The sequence below is a fragment of the Perna viridis genome, chromosome 8 (assembly GCF_037379345.1).
Source record: "Perna viridis isolate PV_CMFRI_1.1 ecotype Kerala chromosome 8, ASM3737934v1, whole genome shotgun sequence".
NCBI classification, from domain to species: Eukaryota; Metazoa; Mollusca; class Bivalvia; order Mytilida; family Mytilidae; genus Perna; species Perna viridis.
The window spans coordinates 7,579,951-7,604,500 of record NC_142452.1 but is presented as its reverse complement, the minus strand read 5'-3'; the positions used below and the strand labels follow the sequence as shown (position 1 = coordinate 7,604,500).

The following is a 24,550-nucleotide window of genomic DNA, read 5'->3' as shown; positions in this document are numbered from 1 at the left end:
ACTAGCTGATGTTTGCTCTTCACCCTCTACACTCTCCAAATCAATACCTCGTTTCATCCCTTCGTCTTTGTTTACTGTTTCTCTTCTATATCAATAACAGATTGGACATAACCAAACCATTTTAATGAATTTTCATAATAAGCTTCCAGTATCTTGCTTAAACCAGTCAACTACAGGTAAAATTTTTAGCATTGGATTACACGAATGAAATCATTCTGCTTTTGAGAAATCAATTACTAACTATTTTGTATCATCCGTGTGGCTTTACTCTTGATTTAAGTCATGGAGGACTATTCATTGATTGAAAGAATTTTCCCTCAGTCTGTGCAATGAAAATGAACTCTGATAATCAGTTTGGATAATTTATCTATTTTTGGTATTGTAAGAAATTTCTGTTGCTATTGGTGACACAAATGATTTAATTGTATCCGAGATCCTGGTTTCAGATACTTAGCTAGATTTACTAAACAAAGTCTAAAGCACTATGAATGTGTGTCATGGATTAAATTATGTTAACACATTGATGTGTGAATTATTCATAATGAACTGGCTAAGCTCAACCAATTGATTCAGAGAAAGAGAAAGGATCAGCGATACACATGACTGAATACTCACTACAACCATCTGAAGGACTTGCAAATCCAATATTCCTTATTTTGTTAAATAATATTTTTACAACTGTAAAAATTAGCTTCTCCGAAATTCTAGTGTATAGTTAAATCAACAATGTGACGAACTACAAAGACATTATAATGAAATGAATTTGTTTCAATAGTGATGGAATGTGACTTTAGCAAGACAGTGGATGTACATTAACAGTGTTTTCTTAATTCAAAACATAAACAATGGCAACTTTAGTGTCAGCCATTTTGGAAACCTTGTAAGTTTTATCTATCTTGATATACCATATTCCCATGCTGTAGGTTGATACTATGTTACACTGAATGCTCAATCGGACGAAACAAATAAAATTACCTCAAATTCATTCAAAAACTGTGCAACTCCACCATAACTTAATCTTTTCTTCTCAAAACCAAGCTTGTCTGCCGGTGGTAAGTATTGAATAGGATCTCTTGCAGCGAACAATGCCAATAAATTTGGTGGTAAGAATGCAGTCATTTTGTTTGTTCTCTTCAAATATTACTAGTTGACAGTTCTAAATGCCATAAAATATGTCACAAATCTCCACTTTTCTGGGATGACCACTCACACCGCTTCGCATAGCACATGTATTTACCACGTCCCCAATTTTAGTGAAGTTAGTCGTTCTTGGTACGTTGATCTTCACTATAACATGTAATGACGTACTGTTAGGAATAAGGTAAAAATCAATCCACGCAGTAAATCGATATTTACTTTTAAAACTTTTCTTTCTCTATAATCAAAATTTAAAAATGTGCTGCAACATAGGTTAAGTTAAGAAATATTGAAAACTAAGTAATAATAACTTATGAATAAATAAATATGTGAATTAAGCATTTGCTGCATCGAGCACCTGTCATTAGCAGCTAAAGCTGTTTGTAACAGGATATTTGATTGGCTTATCGATTATAGCTCAACTCTATTGTATTCAATGGGTTCATGTCAACGTAAGAACAACTCGTAAAGATCAGAAACTTTTATGCAGTAGAGGGTGAAAAATTTGCATGAGAAATGGTTTGTTAACTTATTGATCCCAGCGCAGTATGTTTGTAAAAACAACCAAGCTAAAAATGCATGTAAAATTGTGATTATTCCGGAAATTACTGTGACAGAGAATGTTTTGTGCAGACGATGATATTGTTCTTGGGAAAGAAACTAGTACTTTTCTGAAAAGTGTGTTAAACAAATTAGGCTTTGACATTGGTGCCAATTATTTGCTTTCAAAGGGAGTTTTATGATTCTGACGTTTGCATACGCGATCGCATTCTATGCACAGTTTTTTTTTCTTTTGACAACTTCGCTTAGAACTGCACATTGAAGTTTATGCACAGTAAGGCTTTGGCATTTGGTCAAGAAATTAAAATTACTTTAACAACTGTTTGAGAACACAATGGAAATTATAAAACAGCAACTAATTCGGAAAATTAATTTGTGATTTGAATTACTGGATTTTAAATTTAATTCATCTACAACATGACATGATTCATGAACACAGGTGGTGAGTTGTGTAAGTAAAGGGTAAAATACCTTCAAAGATGGAGGTGGCAATGATGAGCTTAGAACAGGGTAATGGTGGGCCTAATTGTAACAATTATCAACGTCCAAATCATATATCAGTAACACGTACAACTCAAGACTGTCTTACAAATTCCAGGTCATATCCTAAGCCAACTGAGGATGTCGATGGAATGGGTCCCAGTGACATGAATGGAAGCGACTATGAATGCAGCGAAAGAGTTGTTATCAATGTCAGTGGACTGCGATTTGAAACACAACTTAGAACTTTAAATCAATTTCCAGACACTTTACTGGGAAATCCTCAAAAACGAAATAGATATTATGACCCACTCCGAAATGAATATTTCTTTGACCGGAATCGACCAAGTTTTGATGCAGTCTTGTACTATTACCAAAGTGGTGGCCGTCTTAGAAGGCCAGTAAATGTTCCTTTGGATGTGTTCTCAGAGGAAATCAAGTTTTATGAACTTGGGGAAGAGGCAATTCAAAAATATAGAGAAGATGAAGGATTTATCAAGGAGGAGGAAAAACCATTACCCACAAATGTATTCCAAAGAAGAGTCTGGTTGTTGTTTGAATATCCAGAAAGTTCAACATCAGCTAGACTCATTGCAATTTTTTCAGTGGTTGTTATATTAATGTCAATTGTGATCTTTTGCTTAGAAACATTACCAGAATTTAAAAAGTATAGATATCTGAACAATACTAGTGATAGTGGAAAAAATTCCTCACATGCAATTGAGGAAGATGATATTCCCCAGTTTAATGAACCATTCTTTATTATAGAGACTTGCTGTATTATATGGTTTACTTTCGAGCTTTTAGTTAGATATGCCTCGTGTCCAGAAAAATTAGGATTCTTCAAAAATGTGATGAATCTTATAGATATTGTGGCGATCATTCCATATTTTATTACTCTTGGTACTGTCATAGCCGATGAAGGAAAAACGAACAACCAGGCTATGTCACTCGCTATCCTAAGAGTTATTAGGTTAGTGAGAGTGTTTAGGATATTTAAATTATCAAGACATTCAAAGGGACTACAAATATTGGGACAGACTTTAAGGGCCAGTATGCGAGAACTTGGATTGCTCATATTCTTCCTATTTATTGGAGTTATATTGTTTTCTAGTGCAGTGTACTTTGCTGAAGCCGATGCAGAACATACACATTTCCACAGTATACCTGATGCCTTTTGGTGGGCAGTGGTTACCATGACTACCGTTGGATATGGGGACATGCGACCGATTGGAGTTTGGGGAAAACTCGTCGGTTCCTTATGTGCCATTGCTGGTGTATTGACAATTGCTTTACCTGTGCCTGTGATTGTGTCAAATTTCAACTACTTTTATCATAGAGAGGCTGAAAGTGATGATAAAACTAATTATCATCATGTTCAAAGCTGTCCTAATTACTCAAATAGTAAGAAAAGTTCCATTGCTTCAAGCGGCTCTGAAAACATTATGGAGATGGAGGAGGGAAGTAGTTTTATCAAAGTTAATAATGACAGATTAAAAGAGAACCACACAAGCAAGGTAAACAACCCTTCTAGTATGGACAACCTTAGCATAGAAACTGATGTTTGACAAAAACTTAGATAAAGTTAGAATTTTCATGACTTTACTTCTTATATTAAGTTGTTTGTTATTGAGGACTATTACCATGTTTTTGACAGATAGACTTTCCTTCGATGCATTTAATTAATTTGATACTTAAGTCATTTCTCAACTCCAAGACGTCTTTCATTTTTGCACCTTTTCATGAAAGCACCTGTTTTAGACATTCGGGATGAACACCTATACTAAATGGATATAACAACTGATAGCTGATCATCTTTAATCTTTGTTCTCTAATCATCAGAAAACACATTAATGTTACACATAAAAAATGCAGGATATAAAATTATTCAATAATGGATATTAATTTTGGTGAAGTATGTGTTTCGAAAAAAAAAATATTGTGCTAAATTATATAATTCTGGATTTACTTCTGTGTAACTAATGCAGTTCCAAATTAACTTTCATTCTATTAAGTGGTTACTGGAGGGGAATCAAAACAAGCCAAGTGACCAAAAAGAACAGAATAAAGAGAGAACCTCAGAAAGACATGATTGATGTTCCAGGCAGTGTTCCTAGTACTATGAAAAGGTATGTTTCTCTTTTTTGTCTCTATTGATATTATAATAAGAAATTCATCATTTTTTTATTGCATCAATTTTACATTGTTATTTCAGGAACTTGAATGAAGTCATTATCAAAAATTCTAGTAAAAATTTCATATGACTATTATTTGAGAAATTTACCACTAACATGTTTGATACAACAAATGTACACATACAGCACTGCAGTTCTCTAAATTTTTGGAAATTTTCTGACTTCTGTTCTCAGAGCTTACATTACAAGTGCATCTTCTTTCCAGCTAAATTTCACCTGCCTTTGGTTATGCTAATCTACCACTCTGTAATGATTTGTAATGCACCATTGTTGATGTTCAGTGAATGTTAGCATCTTTGGTGTGAAGTTATTATTACATGTTAACATTTTCACATGGCCTCAGAATATATATACAGAATTTTATTTTATGCCTCTTGTTAAGAGTTATTTACATTTACTGGTATAGTCTTTTCCTTACTTGAAATGAACAAGATTTAAGGTTGTTTTTAAATATTCTTTTGTCCAAATAACTACACTATTCTGTACTTCAAAATGGAAGACAAATTACTAATGTTTTTATACAAATTTATATCCAAAGCTTTTTTACTAAAATAGTGCTAGGCTTTCTTAAGTCCTACAAAGGCACATGTGCATGTGTAACATTGAGTGAATACTGACTGAGCATCCACACATTGACATGTACATGAACATGTGTAAGTATACTGTACATTTATTGTATTCGTATCAAATAAAGCAATACAATTGCTTGTATCTTACAACCAAAAATTTTGAACACTAAATCTGCATTTTATTTTGTAACTATATGTACATTTACATGTAATCATACATCTCTATACAAAACTTAACAAATGAACTATACATTAGAAGTAAGTTTTTCTGCTGTCCATATAATTGAAATTTCTAATAGAAAAAAATACACTAGTGTATGCTAAACTTGTGTTCAAGGCTAGCAATATACATTTTTCAGTGAATTTCCAACCCTTGGTTGTGGGAAATAGGTGTCTTATAGACACATTCTTCTAGTTTCAGTCTAATACATGTATATGTGTAAGATTAATGACTACCCTAAGCATTATGGAAATGAAACAAAGGAACCTTTTATTTTTAATGATTTTTTCTTTCCATTGCAAGGAAAAGAAATAATTTATAATGTATGCCACTGGACTACCTAAAGTGTATTAAGTATTATTTTGTACCACACATTACTTGTTTTGTTGTGTAATTTGAAAATTTGGTCTAAATATTTTTAAAAGCCAACTATATAATTATTCAAGATGAACAATAGACTTGGGTATTGGTGTATACAAGGTATTCCATTTCTTCTGTGTACTGTTCAAAATATATTTTCAAACAGATTTTAAACTCCTTATTTAAATATTTTTCATGAGCTTTGTTTAGTGGAATTGAATGAGTTAAATAATTGTGAGAAATAGTTTGGATCATTTCTTGTAAATACAATCCACTTTGAAATGCAGGGTTTTACTTGTTTAACCTCAGTTATAAAATGAGACAGAAATTAAGTAGATCTACTTGACCTTATCTGTCATTGCAGTTTGAACAGACATTTTCTACTACACATGTACAATTTACATGTAAAAGCATTCATTTCATCCATTGCCTACCTCTGATCATCATTTTAACATGTATGTTCATATAAACCAGTACATGTAGGATTGGCAAACTTTTGATCATGTTCATTTTCTTTATATATGAGATTTTAAATTTCTTGACTTGTTAACTCTTGATCCTTGAAATGAAAAACAAAAACAAAAACAAACAAACAAACGCTTAAAAATTTGACTGTTGTATATTGTCTACATGTACATTTGTATGTGTAGTTTCAGGTGAAATCTGTATTGAAAGTCTTTTTTGTCTTACTTCCATTAAAACTGTGGCTTCAATTTTTGTAATTTGATAAAATCTTGAATAGTTATCTCACAGGCACTTAATTCCCTTAGTTTCAGTTTCAGTTAGTTTGTGGAAGCATCATGTCAGTGAAAAAAAAATTTGTTTGAATAATTTAATTCATGGTTTGACCTGCCTCATTAAAAATATGAAAACAACAATGCTGTGACAGTTTGAAAGCAAAGTAAATATAGTTTTCATGTTTTTATATATAATGTATCTCATTCATTTTTCCATGAAACATATTCAGTGTGTTCCAGCAGTTTTAAATTCAAGGTAATAATGTCTATGTAGATTGTGGAACAAAAAACCAATTTAAGATTCCATTTACCAGTAACCATTATTGTGAATGTTTAAAAGAATAATTGTTATACCCCCTGCCTGCAACATTGTCTCCCATAAACCATGATTTACTAAAGTGCACTCATGGGTAACAAGATATTATTGATAATTATCGTTGCATGCAAACGGACTTACATACATGGTTGACAATACAACCAATCAAATCAAATAGTGTCATCAGAACAGATACATTGTCATGATTATAGCACTGAAGGTGACAAGTGTGGATATGTAATTCTGATACTCTGAATTATGTCAGCATATATATATGTCCACAAAATGCTGAAAATTAGAACATTTTCCTGCTAAAATTTATTTTTAATACAGAAATCCATAAATTATTGTGTTAGTATTATTACTACAAATTATGTAACTTGATGAAAACTTAAGTAGCTGTCTTTGTAAGAATGATGCAAAATCTGAAAAATGTTACATACCTCAAAAAAGGCTACATATTTTTATTTTTGTAATTAAGTTGTTTTATGGGTCTATATTATGAAATGTGTAATTATTCATTCAAATCTGCCTGCTCTTAGGTGATAATCAACATTAAAAGTCCAATACATTCTATTTTATTTCAGTGTTGTTTACAGAGTTATCTCCCTTACTTTTGAATTCTACAGTGCATTTTATACAATTTTTATCTCCTATGAGCACGGGTTATATGAAAAACCAAATGTTAATTTCTGTTTACTAAATCGTTTTAAACAAGATATCAAAAATAATAATATGTATCACATTTTGCATGATTCTTAGCTGGAGTGCTACTTTAAAAATAATTTAAGAAGACCATATCCTTGGATATTGTTCCTTGCTGCTTTTGAAAGTATCCAGATAAAAATAAAAGCACTCCAGCATTAGAGTCAATTTGAAGGTACATGTGTATATCACATGAGCATTGATATCTTTGTATAGAAAATTGACAGAAAAGGGCAGGACACTTATAAAACCATTAAAAAGGGCCAGAGTGCCTGGGTAAATTCCTAAAACCGTCTGTAGGAAACACTATTGGATTGTCATTACTTGTCACCTGCAGCAAATGAAGTATTGGTGGGAAAGAAGATTTTGTCCCCTTTGGCAGTGGTGGAGGACATATGGCTACAAGTTCTTGTTTTTAAGGGAAAAAAATGCCATTCTGACCACATCCGTCATTGTCCAAGTTTATGAATTGATCTGTACCAAATCTTAAGCATACAGAAAATATAGTGTTTTAAGACTTTTTATTTAGTTTAGAGTACATTGAAATCATGAGGGAAGGAAACTCTAGGTACATGATGTATATACAAACCCCAACTGCCTTCTTATAGTAAATTGAGTGATACTTGTACTTGTATGTATAAAGGAAATGACTTTTTGGACTATGAGTTATGTAATTTTTAGCTCCAAAGAATGGCTGTAATCTGATCACATTGTTTTAAATATACTTTCCTTATTTAGATTGTAAAATTCCATTAGGTTCTTTTTTAAAAGTCCATTTGGTTCTATGTAAATTGTAGCTAAAAATTAAATTTAAGAGTTAAGAAGTAAAAAAAAAAATCTGTAAGATAATAATCCAGATATCCTGAATATACATGCCTGTACACAATTTGGTAAATTACTTGACCTAAAGGTAATTGTGTTTGCAATGAATTATTAAATGGTATGTTATTGCTTTGTGAGGCTTAGAATTGTAGTATTATGACCCTTACTTCATGCCAGGGATTGATTATGTATTTGTTCAGTAATATATTTGGCTACTGGTCAATTCTTTAACTATGGAATCATGTCCATGTAGGTTTAAATGGTCTCATATAGAGATTATAACAGATAAACTAGCCAAAACCATTGGAGAACTATGTAATCTGCAGATTTAGCTGTTCTAATTGTTGGATATATTTTGGGGCTTAATAAAACTGGAAAATGCAAATTATGTAGAACTAGTCACTACAAGTATTTTTCTAATCCATATTATGTATTTATGAGAACTGCTTAACAATGACATTATAATTGTTATAATATACCACATTGTGAAACCACTATATGAGAGATAATATGACCAATTTTGGTTGGTAGGGTATTTAATAATGGTAATAAATACATTTGCATTTCTTGATGTGATTTTCATCAGTGAGTTTGTTATCTCTTTTTCCCTGTTTTGACAATAAGACCTTTTTAGAATTGTGGTCTCGGATGAAGTTGTTATTCTGGGAAATTTTACACATGAACAAACTTTATTCAGAAGTAAATTTTGGGAACAATGTACAGATCGCAAATCGTGTATTATTGCCCTGAAGCAAGATTGATGATTCGTGATTTTTTTTTAATAAATCCTGCATACTTATTAATTGAGTGAAAGTAAGTAAATAAAGAATTCTGTCCCTGTTTCTCCATGGTAACAGCAGTTAGGATATGTAAACTACCCTTCCCTTTGAAAATCACAGTTTGGTCAATATTTTATGATCTTTTCAAAACCTGCAAATGAGATTTTCAATTTTGACATCAAGTATTAATAAGGTAGAGCTATTTTTAGAAGTTTGTATCTAGATATCATTAAAATGTTCCAATAATCAGGTTACTAGTAAAGGTGTCATTATATGCTTGAAAGTGATACTGGTCTTCTCATTGATTCATTGTATTGGCATATGGAATCAGGATTGCAGGGATATTAAAGTTTCCAACCAGACTAGAATTGTCTCTGAAACTGATTTTGAAAAATTGCCACTGATGCCCTCTTAAATTAGTTAACTTAAGAATGATTCCAAATGGACACAGATTCCCAGATTTGAATTGCCTAAAATGGTTATGATATTCATTCAGAAAAATTATGTTTCACTCTTTTTAACTTCATTAGCTGGCTAAAACAAAAACCTAAAAGTCGTGAATCGTCAAATATTCTATGCCACTAATTTTGGCTTGCTTTCAACATCCGAAATGGCACGAATGCAGTATGCTCTAAAATTGGTTGACTTCTGCTAGAATCTTAGTTCCCTTGATATGATTACTCTTCCATAACCATGATGACCCGAATGTTTTTCAATCAAAACAACTGGTTACCAGGAAGTACGGATAATGTTTTGTTCCACAAATTTTCTCTCAAATATTAGGTGATCTTTGGGTCACTTATGAAATTGACCAGGAAACCAGATTAGGAATCAGATTAAACAAGTGGTTGATTGTTTGATTGATTGTTGGGGTTTAATGCCTGAGCAGCAATATTTCAACTATATCCAGGCGATAAATATGAAATGGGTGATAAAATGAACATGAAATGATGATGAAATAAAAAATGGGATGGGACAGCAGTGTTCTAGGATTCTCATTACCTGGGGTAAGTGAGTTTTCATGTCGGGGAAAAGTCCTTTGGGAGCCTTTGGTGACCCATGGGGAAGTCATTTTAAAGTTTGGGTACAGTATGTTGAAAACAAGTCCTTACTTTCTTGACCAGTGGGAATTTATTTCAGCGGAATTTAAGTTTTATTCTTTAGAAAACATGATTGTTTTGTTTTGCTTTTTTATTTATCATGATCCTATCGGCCCTTGTAATTACATATATCATTTTTTCCATTGAAGTCAAATGCAATCGTGATGCGAAAACAATAATTTTCGATCCGAAAACAGTAAAATAAGAAAAATACGGATTTCAAAATTTGTAATTTTGAACAGATGGATAGTTTCTTTCATCATTATATATTTGTTTGCAAATAAATATGAAATGTATTGAGGGGAGAGGAAGCACCTGAGTCCGAGAAAGGTGACTAAAGGGTAAAAAGCCATAAAAATGTAAAAGTTCCCTTACAAGTTTTTATCATAGTTATGCTCAGCAATGTTTTTTAAATACAATACTAAATGTTTGAATGGTGGGAAATTCAAAATGAAAGTTTTGGGTTCACATCTTCAAAAGAGGTAGAGCCCCTGTCTAATGAAGAATCAAAATTGTTATTGTCTTGTTATGTAAGTGTATTTATAAGAATCAGACAGTAAAAATACATCACATTCTCTGCTTCTTAGAAATGATTGCACTTGTTACCAAATCATATGACACATATTTTGTCTTTGAAATGTTACTTTCAATGTGGGTAAGTTTATTTAAAGTCTGGGTAAGTCATTTTTTGGAGGCCACTTACCCATGGTAAGTCAAGTTGTTCAAAGGTTGGGCAATTTAGCCTCCTGTGGCCGGAGCCTAAAGGTTCCCACTCCTAATGAATACCACAGCAGGAGTCTTTAACATGTTAGGAACATGGCATCTTTCCCAACATGGTGCACCACTATGGTTTGTGGTCAGGTTTTCTGTATTATGGCCTAATAACCCCAGTATGTAGCAAGCCAGGGCTACCACATTTCACCACCTTGGGTACAATCCAGTTGCTCAGTGGGCAGAGAGCCCTAGTCCCTGGCCAGGGTTCTGAGCACTATTTTGTTGCCTTCTACAACAAGCTTAGCACTGCTGTGGGCCTATTCTTTTGACATCCTGACCCGCACAGGGTGACTAAGCAACTGGCAATGATATATATATATCTATCATGTATATAACCTATATAGTCAATTGTAATGAGCCCCTATGTCTGATTAGGAAACTGGATAATGTTCAGTGCTAACCAATCATTTTATCTTTTAATGTAAACTTACTGTTCTCATACAAGCAAAAAACTTTGAAAATCTTTTCCTCTGAAACTACGTGATGGATTGAAACAAAACTTTGTATGAATGTTATGTAGAACATTTTTAACAACCTGCATGTGGGAATTTTTGATCTTGTGAAAAACATGGCTAATAGTGCTAAAAATAGACCATCAGGGTCAAAGTGTAGAATTTTGCACGTAACTCAAAAGGGAATAAAACTGTTCAGCATGATGGGATGAACCCATGCCAAAATTTTCAGAAAGTCTTGTTGACGGATGAATGGATTGATTGAAACAAAACTCAGCATAAATGTTTCGTAGTACATCTTTAACAATCTATGGGGATTTTTGATCTTGTGTAAAACATGGCCACCATTACTAAAAATAGACCATAGGGGTCAAATTGCAGAATTTTGCACAGAACTCAAAAACAGTTAGGTTTAGCTGAAATCTGGCAGGGAGTAAAATTGTTCAACATGATGAATTGGACATGCGCCAAAATTTTCCGAAAAATCCTTTCATGGATCAATGATTTATGGGTCCTGTTCCTTAAATGGATTTTTTCAAGAATTTTTGTATATCCAACTTTGAAAATCTTTTCCTCCTAAACTAATGGATGGATTGTAACCAAACTTGGGATAAATGTACCTTACAATATTCTGAACAAACTCTATTTGGAAATTGTTGATCTGGTAAAAAACATGGCCAATGTTACTAAAATAAACCATAGGGGGTCAAAGTTAAGATTTTTTGGAAATGACTTGTAAACAAATTCTGAGAGGGTAAAATCGATCAGCATTGTGAGACCCACCTTTGCCAAAATTTCCATAAAGATCTGTTGACCAGTTCAGAGTAAAAAAGATGACAAGGAGAGATTTATTTTATGATATGAAAACCAGGTCGATAACTTGATTAAATGATTGTAAATGACAGTAGTACAGGAAGGTCAAGAGTCAACTTTAGAAGGCTAAAAAGAGCAATTTGGACCAGGTGAGCAATTCAGGCTCTCTAGAGCCTCTTAAGATAAGAAAGGCAATCTTTTGAGAATTCATCCATGGCTGTTGTTTGCATCATTATACCGCCAGCATATTAAGTTGGGGGAGGTATACAGGAATCACCCTGTCTGTCTGTCCATTCGTCCACATTTTTTATGAGCACAATTCCTCCTAAAGTGTTACAGGGATTTTGATGAAATTTTATAGGAAGGTTGGGCATTATATGTAGATGAGTATGAAGCAATGTAGTTCATTTTTAGGGTCTCCAAAGGGAGATAATTTAACTTTTACATGTTGAACCCTCCTAAGCACAACTCTTTAATTGCTCCAGGGAATTCATGAAATTTTATGGGAAGTTTGGTATGTAGATTTGCTGGAGTTGTTTGTAAGGGTACAAATGACAATTCAAGAATATATTGAACCTATTTGTGCTTGCTTATAAACGGAAAACCTACTTCATATTACAAGTCCGTGTTATTTGCCATTTACATTTCTCCTGAAGAAATTGAAAGAGTAATCAAGGGAACCAAGGTTATAAGGTTATAGCGGTAATCAAAAGAATATAATCCAGCGACAAAGACCAGACATGGAAAACACACACACAACAAAGAACATAAAGTAACTAAAATCATACATACAAAGTAACAAAAGTAAATGAGCAACTCGGACTCCACTAAAAACTAGGAGCATGGACCAGGTGCACCGGTAGGGTAAGCGTCCTCTACTTTTCTAGAAACACCTGCCGAGTTGCTCATAAAAAGTCAAGTCCGGGGTAGACAAACGAGGAAAGGTAAACTATGACCCGTTGAATAAATCAGTTTTCAAGATGCTGATGGATACATCATAACGATCCACGAGTTCATGATGACGACCATAAAAATTCTGTAGTGATGACTTCAATCTTGTAGCAACATAACCCTGTTCCAGAAGCCTATTTGTTAGAGTTCTAGCGCGATACAAAAAGTCTGTGTAGTTTCGGCAAGCTCTGGCATAACGTATGAGTTGTGATATGAACACTCCATGTGCAGGAGCCGAAGGGATGTTGCCACAGATGAAAGGAAAGTTGACAATTTTGAATGAAAAGTCATCATGTTTGTCGTAAAGTTTGGTCAATAGTTTTCCCTTACCATTGATCTCTATGTGTAGGTCAACAAGAAATTTATTGTCCACAGTCATGACAGGAGTTATTATTTACTATTACTGATCTTTTCTTTCTCAGAGTACAAATTTCAACTGTTTTCAATCATTGTGTAGTATAACCTCCATTCTGAGTAGAATGCCATCTAAGTGTGGAGAGAAACTCATGAATGTTTGGCAGAATCTTCTTCAATGTCTTTATATAGTAACCATCATGGTCATTTGGTACTTGCAGTAGCTCTATAAGAAGTTTCCTGCATGCGATTATAGAAGAATAGGCATTTTGTATAGTAGGACTTATTTTATACAATTGATTACAGATGTTGCTTATGTTAATTAATGGTGTATATGTGTCTGTGAAACAAGTATAGAAGTCTGTTTATACTGTACAGTAGAATCTTGCTTCTTTTTTGGCTGTCATGCCAAATTAAACGTACACCTTACCTATCAAATGTTTGTTTCAGAAGTTAAGTGTTTTCACTGTATAAATGTTTTGAAATTCAGGGTGGTTGTCTTGAAAGAATTTTGCAGTGTTCTGAATGTCTGTTAGGCTGATGTGATAGCAAATGTCTGATAAAGTTGTATACTTACTGGTTTTAAGTAGTTTGAAATGGTTGGTGTAATTTGTCTTTTGTCCACTGCAGTCCTTACATGCACTGAATATAAGACTACGATCAATAAAATTAATGACAAATGGTAAAATACAATTTCTGTTGTACAAAAAATGTACCTGTAGGACTGTAAAAGCAAATTGGGAGAAAAACCATCACAAACATGTGTTGTATTGATCACAGGAACTGGGATGTACTGCTTGTACATGTATATGTAAACTCATATTGCATCTTAATTAAAAAGGATAGAATTACTGATGCAAAATGAATACTCAGGTTTTAACACAAAAATTCTAGCTTGATCTTGAAAAAAAATTAGATGACATAACACCCCATGTTTTAACATTTTATTATAATACTCAATGTTTTGTTACCAAGGTCACAAATCACCAGAGGTCTTTAACATTCCATCCAAGACAAGAGTTAATGTATTCCTTCTGCCCACTGCAACACGCTGTCCATATTCCTGATGCAGATGTAGTGCATTATCACATGTATTTGATCAAGTCTCATTATCTGATTCAGCTGTTCAGCATTCCACGGACAGAAACTTATTTTCATGCATCATTATACGATATATGTAAAACATTTGCTAAATAGGGTGGCCATGGTCCCAAATACTGAAATAAAGCACTATTAAGACTTGCATATGCATGGAAATGCAATACATATACCTTAAGGACAGAATTTACATGTTTATAGCTTGGGAGAGCTGTAAAAAGTTTTTGACCGTATATACGTTGTACATCCAAATGAATTTATGTGAATGATCAATTCATATGGTAACTATGTTTTGATTCACATGCCATTGGTTTTAACTTACAATACAAGCAAGAAAATCAAACACATTATAAGAAACTGGCAGTACAACTATGTCTAATTAAAGGAGATCAACCAATCATACTAGAGGTATAAAAAATCTAAGCCTTTCAAAAATGCAGGGAAAAAAATAGCCATAATAGTTTCTCTTGACTAATCATTGCCATGTCATGAAGCTGTCAGAATACAGCGGTAGACTATAGTATGCCTACGTACACACATCTCTCTATAAAACATTTTTTCTATGCATCATCCAGTGATGATTAGTAGTAAGTGCTCTGTGTAAATAATAAATATATCTATAGAAATATTAACTTTGGATGAAGATAAACAGACAAGGGTAACATACTGTTAGACTTCTATCATGTACTGGTTATAATCCCAATCTTCTCTATCATCAGTCATTTTTTGGTAAGATCTTAAGAAGAATGTTGTTTTACTATGGTCAGTTCTATTTTAAAGATATTAAATCTGCATGTCACTGGCAAGCTGCCTCCCCCACTGTTATGTAGATTCTTATGCTTTACAACTATATAGACAAACTCTACATTTGTATGTACAAAATACTTGTCAAATATTAATTCGTTTCAGCAAGAATTAATAAATTTTTTTTTTTATTATTTTATGGCTTACAAGGATTAATTTCATGTTTTTATGTACATAATTTTATCTGTATTTCAATATAGATTAGTAGACCAAGAAGTACACATTATTATGCTCCTGTAATATTGGAACTCATCATTTTATAAACTCACCAATTATATATTTCATTTAATTGTCAAAAATGCCACAAAATACTATGTTTACAGATGTCTCTTAAATTGTTGTTATTTATATGTACAACTCGCACTCTCCAAATTCAAGAAGAAAAATTGTACAGCTGTTTTAGAAATAGATAGTGCAATCTTGACAAATGGATATTAATAAATAATTTAAAATTTCCCACATCCAACCAAATCCACATTTTTATTTTAAACTTTTGTTCACAATTTTGTTTTAATAAGATTATTTTAAATATTGTTAATTTAAATAAATTTTTCATTCAGAATCATACATTACTGGTATATTTAAAAATGATATTTTTAACCAATCTAATTTTACTAGGTTGGTTAAAAATTTCATTAAAGGTTGATTTGGGTGCATATTTTAAAGTTGGTGTTACCTAATAAGCCATTGTTGGGTTGTTGTGCTTTAATCATTAGTGAAAATTTTCTGCATAAAGTGTTCTGATTTTTCTATTAGTTTGATTTTCCATTTAGATGACAACAGTTATGGCCAGTTTAATGTCTAGAGACAGATGAAAAGTGCTGTAACTTCCGTGTTACTAAAACACTCTAGGCCTTGTCTTATTAGAGATACTCTCTAAGCTGATCTGTATCTAAATGTCTTGATGTTAAATTTCACTGGTAAGTGTCATTGACAGAATTCTTTTTGGCATACATGGAAGCTGTTAAGTATAGAAACATGAACACTATAGATTTATTGATCATTAATGAACTATAGTTTATATGTTTTTTCCTGATAGAGTTCTTTTGGGCCAGGCTATCACTATTTATTGCCTAACTTGGCTGGTCCTGAAGTATATGATAGATGGATAAGTGATAATGAATAATCCTTGGAGAGATATAAACTCTGTAAATTGTCTTTGATAATAGGCAGTAGGGATGCTTGTTTTAGCATGAACAATGAATGAATCCATAGAGTATAAATAATTCAACAATATCTCAACTGTTTTTAATAAAGATCTATACTACTTAATTCTCATAGACATTTAAGGTGTCTTGTTTAATATATTTGTAGCTCTTTGTATTTTAAAGGCAGTTTCAATGATGAACAGTTCATATTTGCCTTTCAAACTGTATGGCAGTAATTTTGACATACTTGCCTATAGGATATATTTTTATTTTTAAAAATGCTTCCTGTCCAATTGGATTCAAGTCCCATTTTTGCAGTAAGAAGGTCCAACCATTTTCACCATGACTTTCTTGGTTCATTTTTTGTTCAACAATACTATTATTATATACATGGTACACTGTATTTCTTTGTCAGTATGACGTTCAGAATGAGCTCAAATCTATTGTGAAGACCATCAAATATCTATGTACTTATTGTAAATTCAAAATTTATTGAGTGTATTATTTTTAGTTCTAATTTTGATTACCCAAAAATCAGATCAAATTTGAAATGATACATCCCTTAGTGTATAAAGTCTATTTGTTTGATCATTGATTCTCTTGCTTTATTGCTACCTTGGTTGTACTCAATTTTACCAGCCACAAACTAATAATTTATTTATATTTGTTGAAGTTAAATTGAATATAATAAGAAAAGGATAAACTGAAAGAAAGCAATGTCAAAAATGTTTTCTTTGGGCCAATCAAAAAGTATATGTCTGTTAAGTTTGTCACCATTCCAACACAACTTTCAGCTGCAAATATAATCCATTTTATTGAGTAATGGTAAAAACTTGAAATGAAATATCTGTAAAATGTAAAAAAAAAAAAAAAGAAAAACTGTTAAAAAATGTCCAGACTTTGTTAAGATGGTAAAAAAGTAAGCTTAGAAATGAGAAATTTCAGTGTTTGATTTAGAAAACCATTTCTTTTCAAAATTTGATGATATAATACACTATAAGTAAAATGAAAATATTAAAATATAAAATGGAAAGCTGACTGATAGACCTTCTGATAATGATGCAATCATAAACAGGCATATTTTTATTTGCATAAAAAAAAATTCTTGGAAATAAAAGATTTTTAATTCTCAACTACACTCCTTGAGACCCAAACACATACTAAATGCTCACCAAACGCACGATTAATGAACGCTTCTATCGTGGGTTTAAACAAACGCACAATGAACGAACGCTCCTAGCGTGCCTTCAAACGCACGATAGACGAACACTCATATCAAGCGTTCAAATGCATGATAGACAAACGATGAAAAATAAAAATATTAACATATAATGAAGACAGACAAAATAGAAAATAAAATTAATGAAATTATATGAATTAATAACAGCAAAAAATATAAAAATAACAGTTAAATCAAGGAAATAATCAAAGTACAAAAATAAACGAACGCTTCTATCGTGCGCTTAAACGAACGCAAAACGATGTGTAAACGCATGATAAACGATGCATGATTGGTAAAATGGGAAACGTGAACGTCTCAAGGAGTGTACATGTACATTTGTTCATGTAAGTTACATGTACTGACTAGCAAAAACCAGAAAAATTAATATTTAAGCTGGAATCAAACTATATCAGGTCAGCTGAAAAATGTTTTGAAACTGGTTTTATAATAATGTCAAGTGACTGTTTCTGCTCTTCAACTCCTGAAAATTTTGATACTAACTATTTCTATTGGCACAGTGAGTTACCTTCACTGACCAGATATATACAGACAGCTGGTGAATTGATTTCTCATGTTCCAATTAACTCAAGAAAATTAATTACTTGTATCACCATTAACATTCTTGGATATAAATACATGTAGTACCAACCTTCAAAGTGGAATGAGAAAGATTTCCAATATGACAATGAAGTCTATGGTTTCTGGATGACACAGTTTTGTAGCATTATAAGCTGTTTCAGTAATGTAATTGTGGCCAGAAATGAAAGGCTATGATTTATTTGAGAATCACACTGCCTGAATACTAAAATCCTTGATTAGTTTGTACAAGACCCTAAATCAACTAACTAAACTGCTATGGATATTAACGTTCCTTGGGATAAATCAGCTCCTGCAATATGAAATCTGACAGAAATTCACATTTTATACCCATTTCTATGAAGCTACTGGGGAAGAAAAGGGATTGTATTGATCTTTTCTCCTTCATTTGGAGATCTTGATATTGAAAAAAAGCTAGTAAACAAATTCAACAAGCCAAATCAATCTTACTTTCTAGGCAGAAAGATAACATGAATACACATGAGAATTTTAATTCAGTATTAAGTTGAAATCTGTTGTCACATTAAGTTGTTCAATTTCAGCTTGTGACAGTTGAAATATCTTTGATTTATAGGAAGTTCTTAGTCTCTCAGGTCTTAGAGTGTATTTTTACTTGGTTTTCAGCCTATTTAGTCCTGGAAATATTGTTATTGGAAATTTCTTTTAATCTTTTCTTGTTTAATTAAGACCAGCAAACTAACAGATATACATTATTATAACCCCCACTCATATTGCAATCACCATGTGGACTTGTCAGTCTGTCCATCCATTACACATTTTTTTAGCAGATTTCTCAGTTTCAATTTGAGAAAATGCTTATGTAGTTGATGTATCATTTTTGCATAATAAATTGTACAATGTCTCCCCTTTCAAGGTTCCTCGCTTATCTTCTTCCTGTTAATGGTAAGACTAAGTAACTTTTTAGGTGATGCATAATTTGAGGTGCAGCAGTAGTTCTAGAAAATCACAGATCTACTAGACATAAGATTATAGAAAGACATTTTTGAAATATTATAACAGACTTATATCTGATGAATTCAAACAAATCAATTTATTTTCCTGGACAAAGGTAGTCTGATTTGGGATGACGTAAAGGAAGATTCCATCAGTGAGATTGAATATAATTCTTAGATTGTCCTATATTTAATTCTTCTAATGAAATAATTTCTCCCTGGATAACCAAACATCTTATACTAACTTAAGTATTATGAAAATTTAAATTTAACCAATCTAACCTGTACAAGTAAACATAAAAGTTGAAGGAATTACCTTCAAGTCACTTGGTAGAAAGTAATTGAACTTTGAATTATATAAAAATATTATTGTAAGTTCTTGCCAGTGTGCTATATAATTCAAGCAAGGAAGAAATCTGTGTTTGATGTTGGCAACATTTTAAATCTTGCATGCAGTCTGTTACAAAAGGACATAAGAAGTTGGTTGTCTTAATCTAACATTGGGACAACCAGTAAATAGAAGAAAACTAACTGTTAAAGGCCAGTTTTCTAGATTTTGCACACAGATCTTCGTAAATGCTTTCCTCTTGGCATGTTTTGTTTTCATCTGATTTTTGGTATCCAGTTTCACTTTCTATTCAATATTTATTATATATTCAATAATTTTGATTTCCAATTTTTTGGTATTTTCTGGGTTTAAATTCTTACTCTACTTCAGATTTATTTTTCCATGCTACCTGTCCTCAATATTTCTTGCCCAGGTTTTCTTGTGACATTTTACTATGAATGCTACTTAAGGCTGCCTTGAATATAGTCAGATCTTTAGTATCACTAAGTTATTTATTGCTCCAGCAAATGTTTTCAACATCTTCAGCATCATTTAGCCAAGTCTTGGCAGTATAATCTCAGGGGAACATTGCTTACAATCTAAATCAATACTTTCTTTTTATCAAGTGCATAATCTGCACTGAAAACAGAGTAAATTAGAAATCTTGTTTTCTATGGTTTTTTTTCTGGGCGAAAAACGTAGCTTTATACATTACAGTCATTCATAATGAATTGTATTGATAGTTTGGAGTAAGATGAAGATGTTTTCGAGAGGGAGAGTTTTTTAATTGTTTGGGGAGATGGATTAGGAGGAGAAACTGGCGTTTTTGAAAAGAAGTTTTGCCCTGCTGTTATGTAGAATTAAGTCATTTAGAAAACTCATTTAAGAGTCTGATATGTTGTAAATAGATGATTGGAGTTGGTATCTGCTATTTAGATTCTGAAAATAAACTTCATTTGAAATACAAAATGTACAATACTGTCATCTTGATTGATATGAATTACATGTAGATATATAAAAAAAACTACAGAAGGAAAAGAATCCTATTGTGTTCCAAAGGGTCAGGATTTGAGAGCTTTACATGACCTTCCATGACCTTCTGTGAAGGTTTTTGGCTTCATAGTTTGTTGTAAAGAACTTCAGTATCAGTGTTATACATTGGAATTGATAATTAGTAGTATCGATACATGATTTGAAATTAGAAGTGTTAATGCCACAATAGGATAATTGAAATGCCCAGGTCTCCATCAATTGTTGTCTGGGTTAGGTTACTATTACTGATTACAGAATTACATGTTGCTTACTACTTGTGTATTCTGTGTGACATATTTGGCAAACTTCCAATCTAATTGTTTCCAATAAAAAGTTTTGACATTACTAATGATGTATTTCAATGGTTGACCACAAACTGCAATTCAGCATTTTATTTGATGAAAGGAATGATCTGGAATTCACATGGCAAGGTAGCCTGTTGTAAGCTGATGTTTATGAATAGGAAGTTTTGATAAAATTTCAATTGGATGAACTTGATTTTTAAAGAAATAAAAAAAAAAAAAAAAAACATCTTTTATTGGAAATACATGTATATTGGATACAAAGTCACCTAGCTGTTTTTGTTTTGATAGATTGTGTACATGCTTAAAGTCATGGAAGTAAACCTATTGTAATTATTGTTGCTTGTGGCCAGACTTTACATAAATTCTTTAAACATCTCCAGACAAGGATATCAATGATGGGACATTAGCTGCTTGATTTTAGATTATTTTTCTATCTATGATCTGATATTCTCCTGACAGTTCGACAAGCTATTGTAATATCGTGATTGTCCTAGAAGTTGAATCAGCTATACTATTATCATTCTAGAAACATACCTTGGGATAAGAGGTTTAATATGAAAGTCCTCTGTAAGATCTCGTAACATAAGGAGATCTATTTGTTTAGTTCATCTTATTGATCTGTTTTATAGACAAAATTTTTGATATAGAGATGTTCATGTATAAACATACCAATAAAGCAGTGTGTCCTCTCAGTTGTAGAGGCTTCATATCGACTCAGTTGGTTTTGTTCATTATGTCTAAACTTTGATTTGACTGTCATTTGCAAGAATTAAAATTTGCAATGAAGGCATCATGCAAAATTTAGGTTTCATAGGCATCATGCAAAATTTAGGTTTCATTTTACTCTAAGTTATCAAATGTATGCAATGATATATTAGTGTGATGATTTCTATATAGTTTTTTAATCCAGGTTTGGGTGATATGTTGTCTAAAATGTTATAAAAATTTATTAAAAATTATTAAAGATACATGTAACACAAAATTTGAAAAACTACCCAACTTTATCTACTAAATACCTGGGGAAGGGGGACTCAGGTGTTCTGGAAAGGTGAGCTGTTTTACATTGTTCCTCTGGCTAGACACCTGTCTTACTGCTCTTTGAGGTCAATAACTGTGAAGGAGGAAGAATACCAATTGTAGATGGAGATCTTAGGTCCTTACATACAGAGCTGGTCTGGAAACACTCTATAATGGTCAATCAGGTCATGATAACAAACATAAAACATTTTAGGAGCAACAACATTTATGTGTTGTCCAAGCAACTTTTGCATAAGCTGCTTAACTTTATCTGCACAAATGGTACTCATTGACTTATATAAAAATGCAGATTTTCTATGGTGGATTTGACTGCTTTTATCAGATAAAGAGTTTTTCTCTGTAAGACATCTTTTAATGAAAGTTTTCATGTACAATTCAGACTTAATGTTTGCAGTAATTTTTCTCTTTTTACATCATGTTCTGTAATCTTTGTAATGACACAGTAGGCTTAACATAATGTTATTTGTTTCTCTCTTTAAGGCTATTGATCAGCTTTAAGTAACCTGTCAAAAACATATCCATATTTGTCAACACTACTTTCTTGGTTGCCATGACGATTTATAAGATTTAGAGGTTTGTGATTAATTGTGGCTTGATAGCTTTCTGGCATGATAATTGTTTTAAGATGTAAATTTTGTTAAGCTTCAATTTGTGAAAATCGGTTAAAAGAGTACTTAGCTTTGTTTCATGGAAATTGACTACAAAAATCAAATTAACAATAGCTGGTATTGTTACAGAAGTTGATTCAAACCTAATGATATAAAATGTTCAATATTCAACCGATTAATTGAGATCTAGGTTAGGTTGATAGACATATAGGCTTAAGCTATCTTCATGAAACTTCTTTAATCTCTAGGCATCCAGATCCATGTTAGTAATTGGAATTTTTGTCCTTCACCTTTACCTTACTTTATTGGTTTATAATTCAATAAAACTTCAAAATATCAAGTGAAATATAGACTTCATAAAATTTCCAAACTAGTTGTAAAGGGCTGACTATCACAATTTAATAGTCAAACTTGGATTGAATGTGTCTTAGTGGTTCTCTTTGGCTTGTCTTTATACTTGAAGCAACTTCCTACTGACATGAAGTAATTTGTGAAGGACCCAACAAGTTCAAATTTATGTTGCATTTATGCAAAATTTTGAAATTTACTCTACTTACTATGTTTGATTTTGAATATTATGAAGATATATCTCCAATGGAGAGGATATTCTGTTTTTCCCTTGTCTGTCTGTCTGTCTGTCACACTTTTCTCTGTAAAAGTTTTCTCTGCAACTACTTTTAACACCCACTTGACAATTTGACTTAAGCTTTATATTATTGTTTCCTTTGATTTTCGGGTTTTGAAAAAATATGCACCAGCATATAACCTAAATACAAAATAGTAAATATGTTCAGAGATCACAAAAGGTTTTAAGTGTAAACACACATTTAAGTAAGCTCTGAACGGCTGACAACAAAGTAATAAATTCCATGGAAACTTAATGGTGATAATTCTTCAAAATCAAACTACTAGTATTTAGTAATATAATGACACTCAGACACATTAATGACCAACATTTCCTGAAATCTACAGTTAAACTACCTTTACAAGGCCTTAACCATCATACTTTGTAGGGCACAACAATTGCCAGATTGCAGTGTGGGAAACCATTTTTTTTCCCAACTTGCCATACTGGCTAGTGGAATATTGATCTTGCTAGCCAAATAGAAATCAACTATAGTCAATTTTTGTTTTTTCTTGGATTTGACTATCTTCTGCCTTTCTTTTTCTTTCTTCAACTATCTTTTCATTTGTTTCTAAATTTATCAAAAACTTTTCCATTTTCGAATATTCCCTCCCGTTGAAGTTTTCACGTACTTGAAGTACTCCATTTCTGAACTCATATTTATAAATAAAATTATATTTCAACAGATTCATTATTATGAAACAAGGAAACGTTTATTATTTGCTTCTTGTTCATTTGTTCATTCTTGTTCAATACGAGATTGGGACCGTCGCTTAGGTTTTGGCATATCCCGTTTACTGGAAATTAAAATGGCAGGTCGTAAACAATGCTTTACAAGTCAATAAAATTGTGCAAAATTCACTTGACATATTCAAGCTGAACTTCTTAATATGTAGGGAACATATTTTTAATGTATGATGTTAAGGGGTGTTTAACTAAATAAGCTGTTGGCTGGTTAACATTCCTTGGAAGAGTATTGAAGGGAACCAAGGTTATAGCGGTAATCAAAAGAATGTAATCCAGGGACAAAGACCAGACATGGAAAACAGACATTGGAACTCGCCAATCAAATGACGATTGCCAAATTGACAAGTGTAAGCTAATGAGAACTTGTCAAATTACACATCTACTCATATTTGGCAAGCAGGCAAGCAGTGGTTTCCCACACTGAGATTGAAGACTCCATTTATATATCATATACCAGGGTATGGGGGTATCATTAGGGGTATTTGATTGAATAAAAATCAGCTGTAACTTTAGCTGGGTCACTGAAAGGTGATTGACTGACCCAATAGCTTCATGATAACTTATTCATAATTAAAATTGTATTTGTTTTACCTGTTATTTCCAACACTACCCACCATATTTTAGATTATCCACATAAAGATGAAGATATTTCTAATATATGATTCAGACTCCTTGAAGACTAGTATAGAGTTATTAAAGGAAAGACAAATATGAAAGTAT

General features: G+C 32.2%; 2 protein-coding genes across 5 annotated transcripts in view; one reads left to right on the top strand and one right to left on the bottom strand.

The window, feature by feature from the left end:
- LOC148609156 (U1 small nuclear ribonucleoprotein 70 kDa-like) overlaps positions 1 to 1,332 on the bottom strand; it is a 55,245-nt gene extending 53,913 nt beyond the window's left edge. Inside the window, exon 1 of the mRNA XM_088596293.1 lies at positions 976 to 1,332. Coding sequence (XP_088452419.1) covers positions 976 to 1,119 — 144 coding nt within the window. The 5' untranslated portion in view covers positions 1,120 to 1,332. The remainder of the gene's footprint in view (positions 1 to 975) is intronic.
- LOC148609155 (potassium voltage-gated channel subfamily A member 1-like) overlaps positions 1 to 24,550 on the top strand; it is a 70,403-nt gene that overhangs the window by 31,427 nt on the left and 14,426 nt on the right. For 3 of the 4 annotated variants that reach the window (XM_088596289.1, XM_088596290.1, XM_088596291.1), the window contains exons 3-4: positions 2,297 to 3,695; positions 4,194 to 4,307. In XM_088596289.1, coding sequence (XP_088452415.1) covers positions 2,297 to 3,695; positions 4,194 to 4,274 — 1,480 coding nt within the window. In that variant the 3' untranslated portion in view covers positions 4,275 to 4,307. Of the gene's footprint in view, positions 1 to 2,296; positions 3,696 to 4,193; positions 4,308 to 16,000; positions 16,148 to 24,550 lie in introns of all 4 variants that reach the window. The other variant, XR_015924804.1, reaches the window with a different exon arrangement.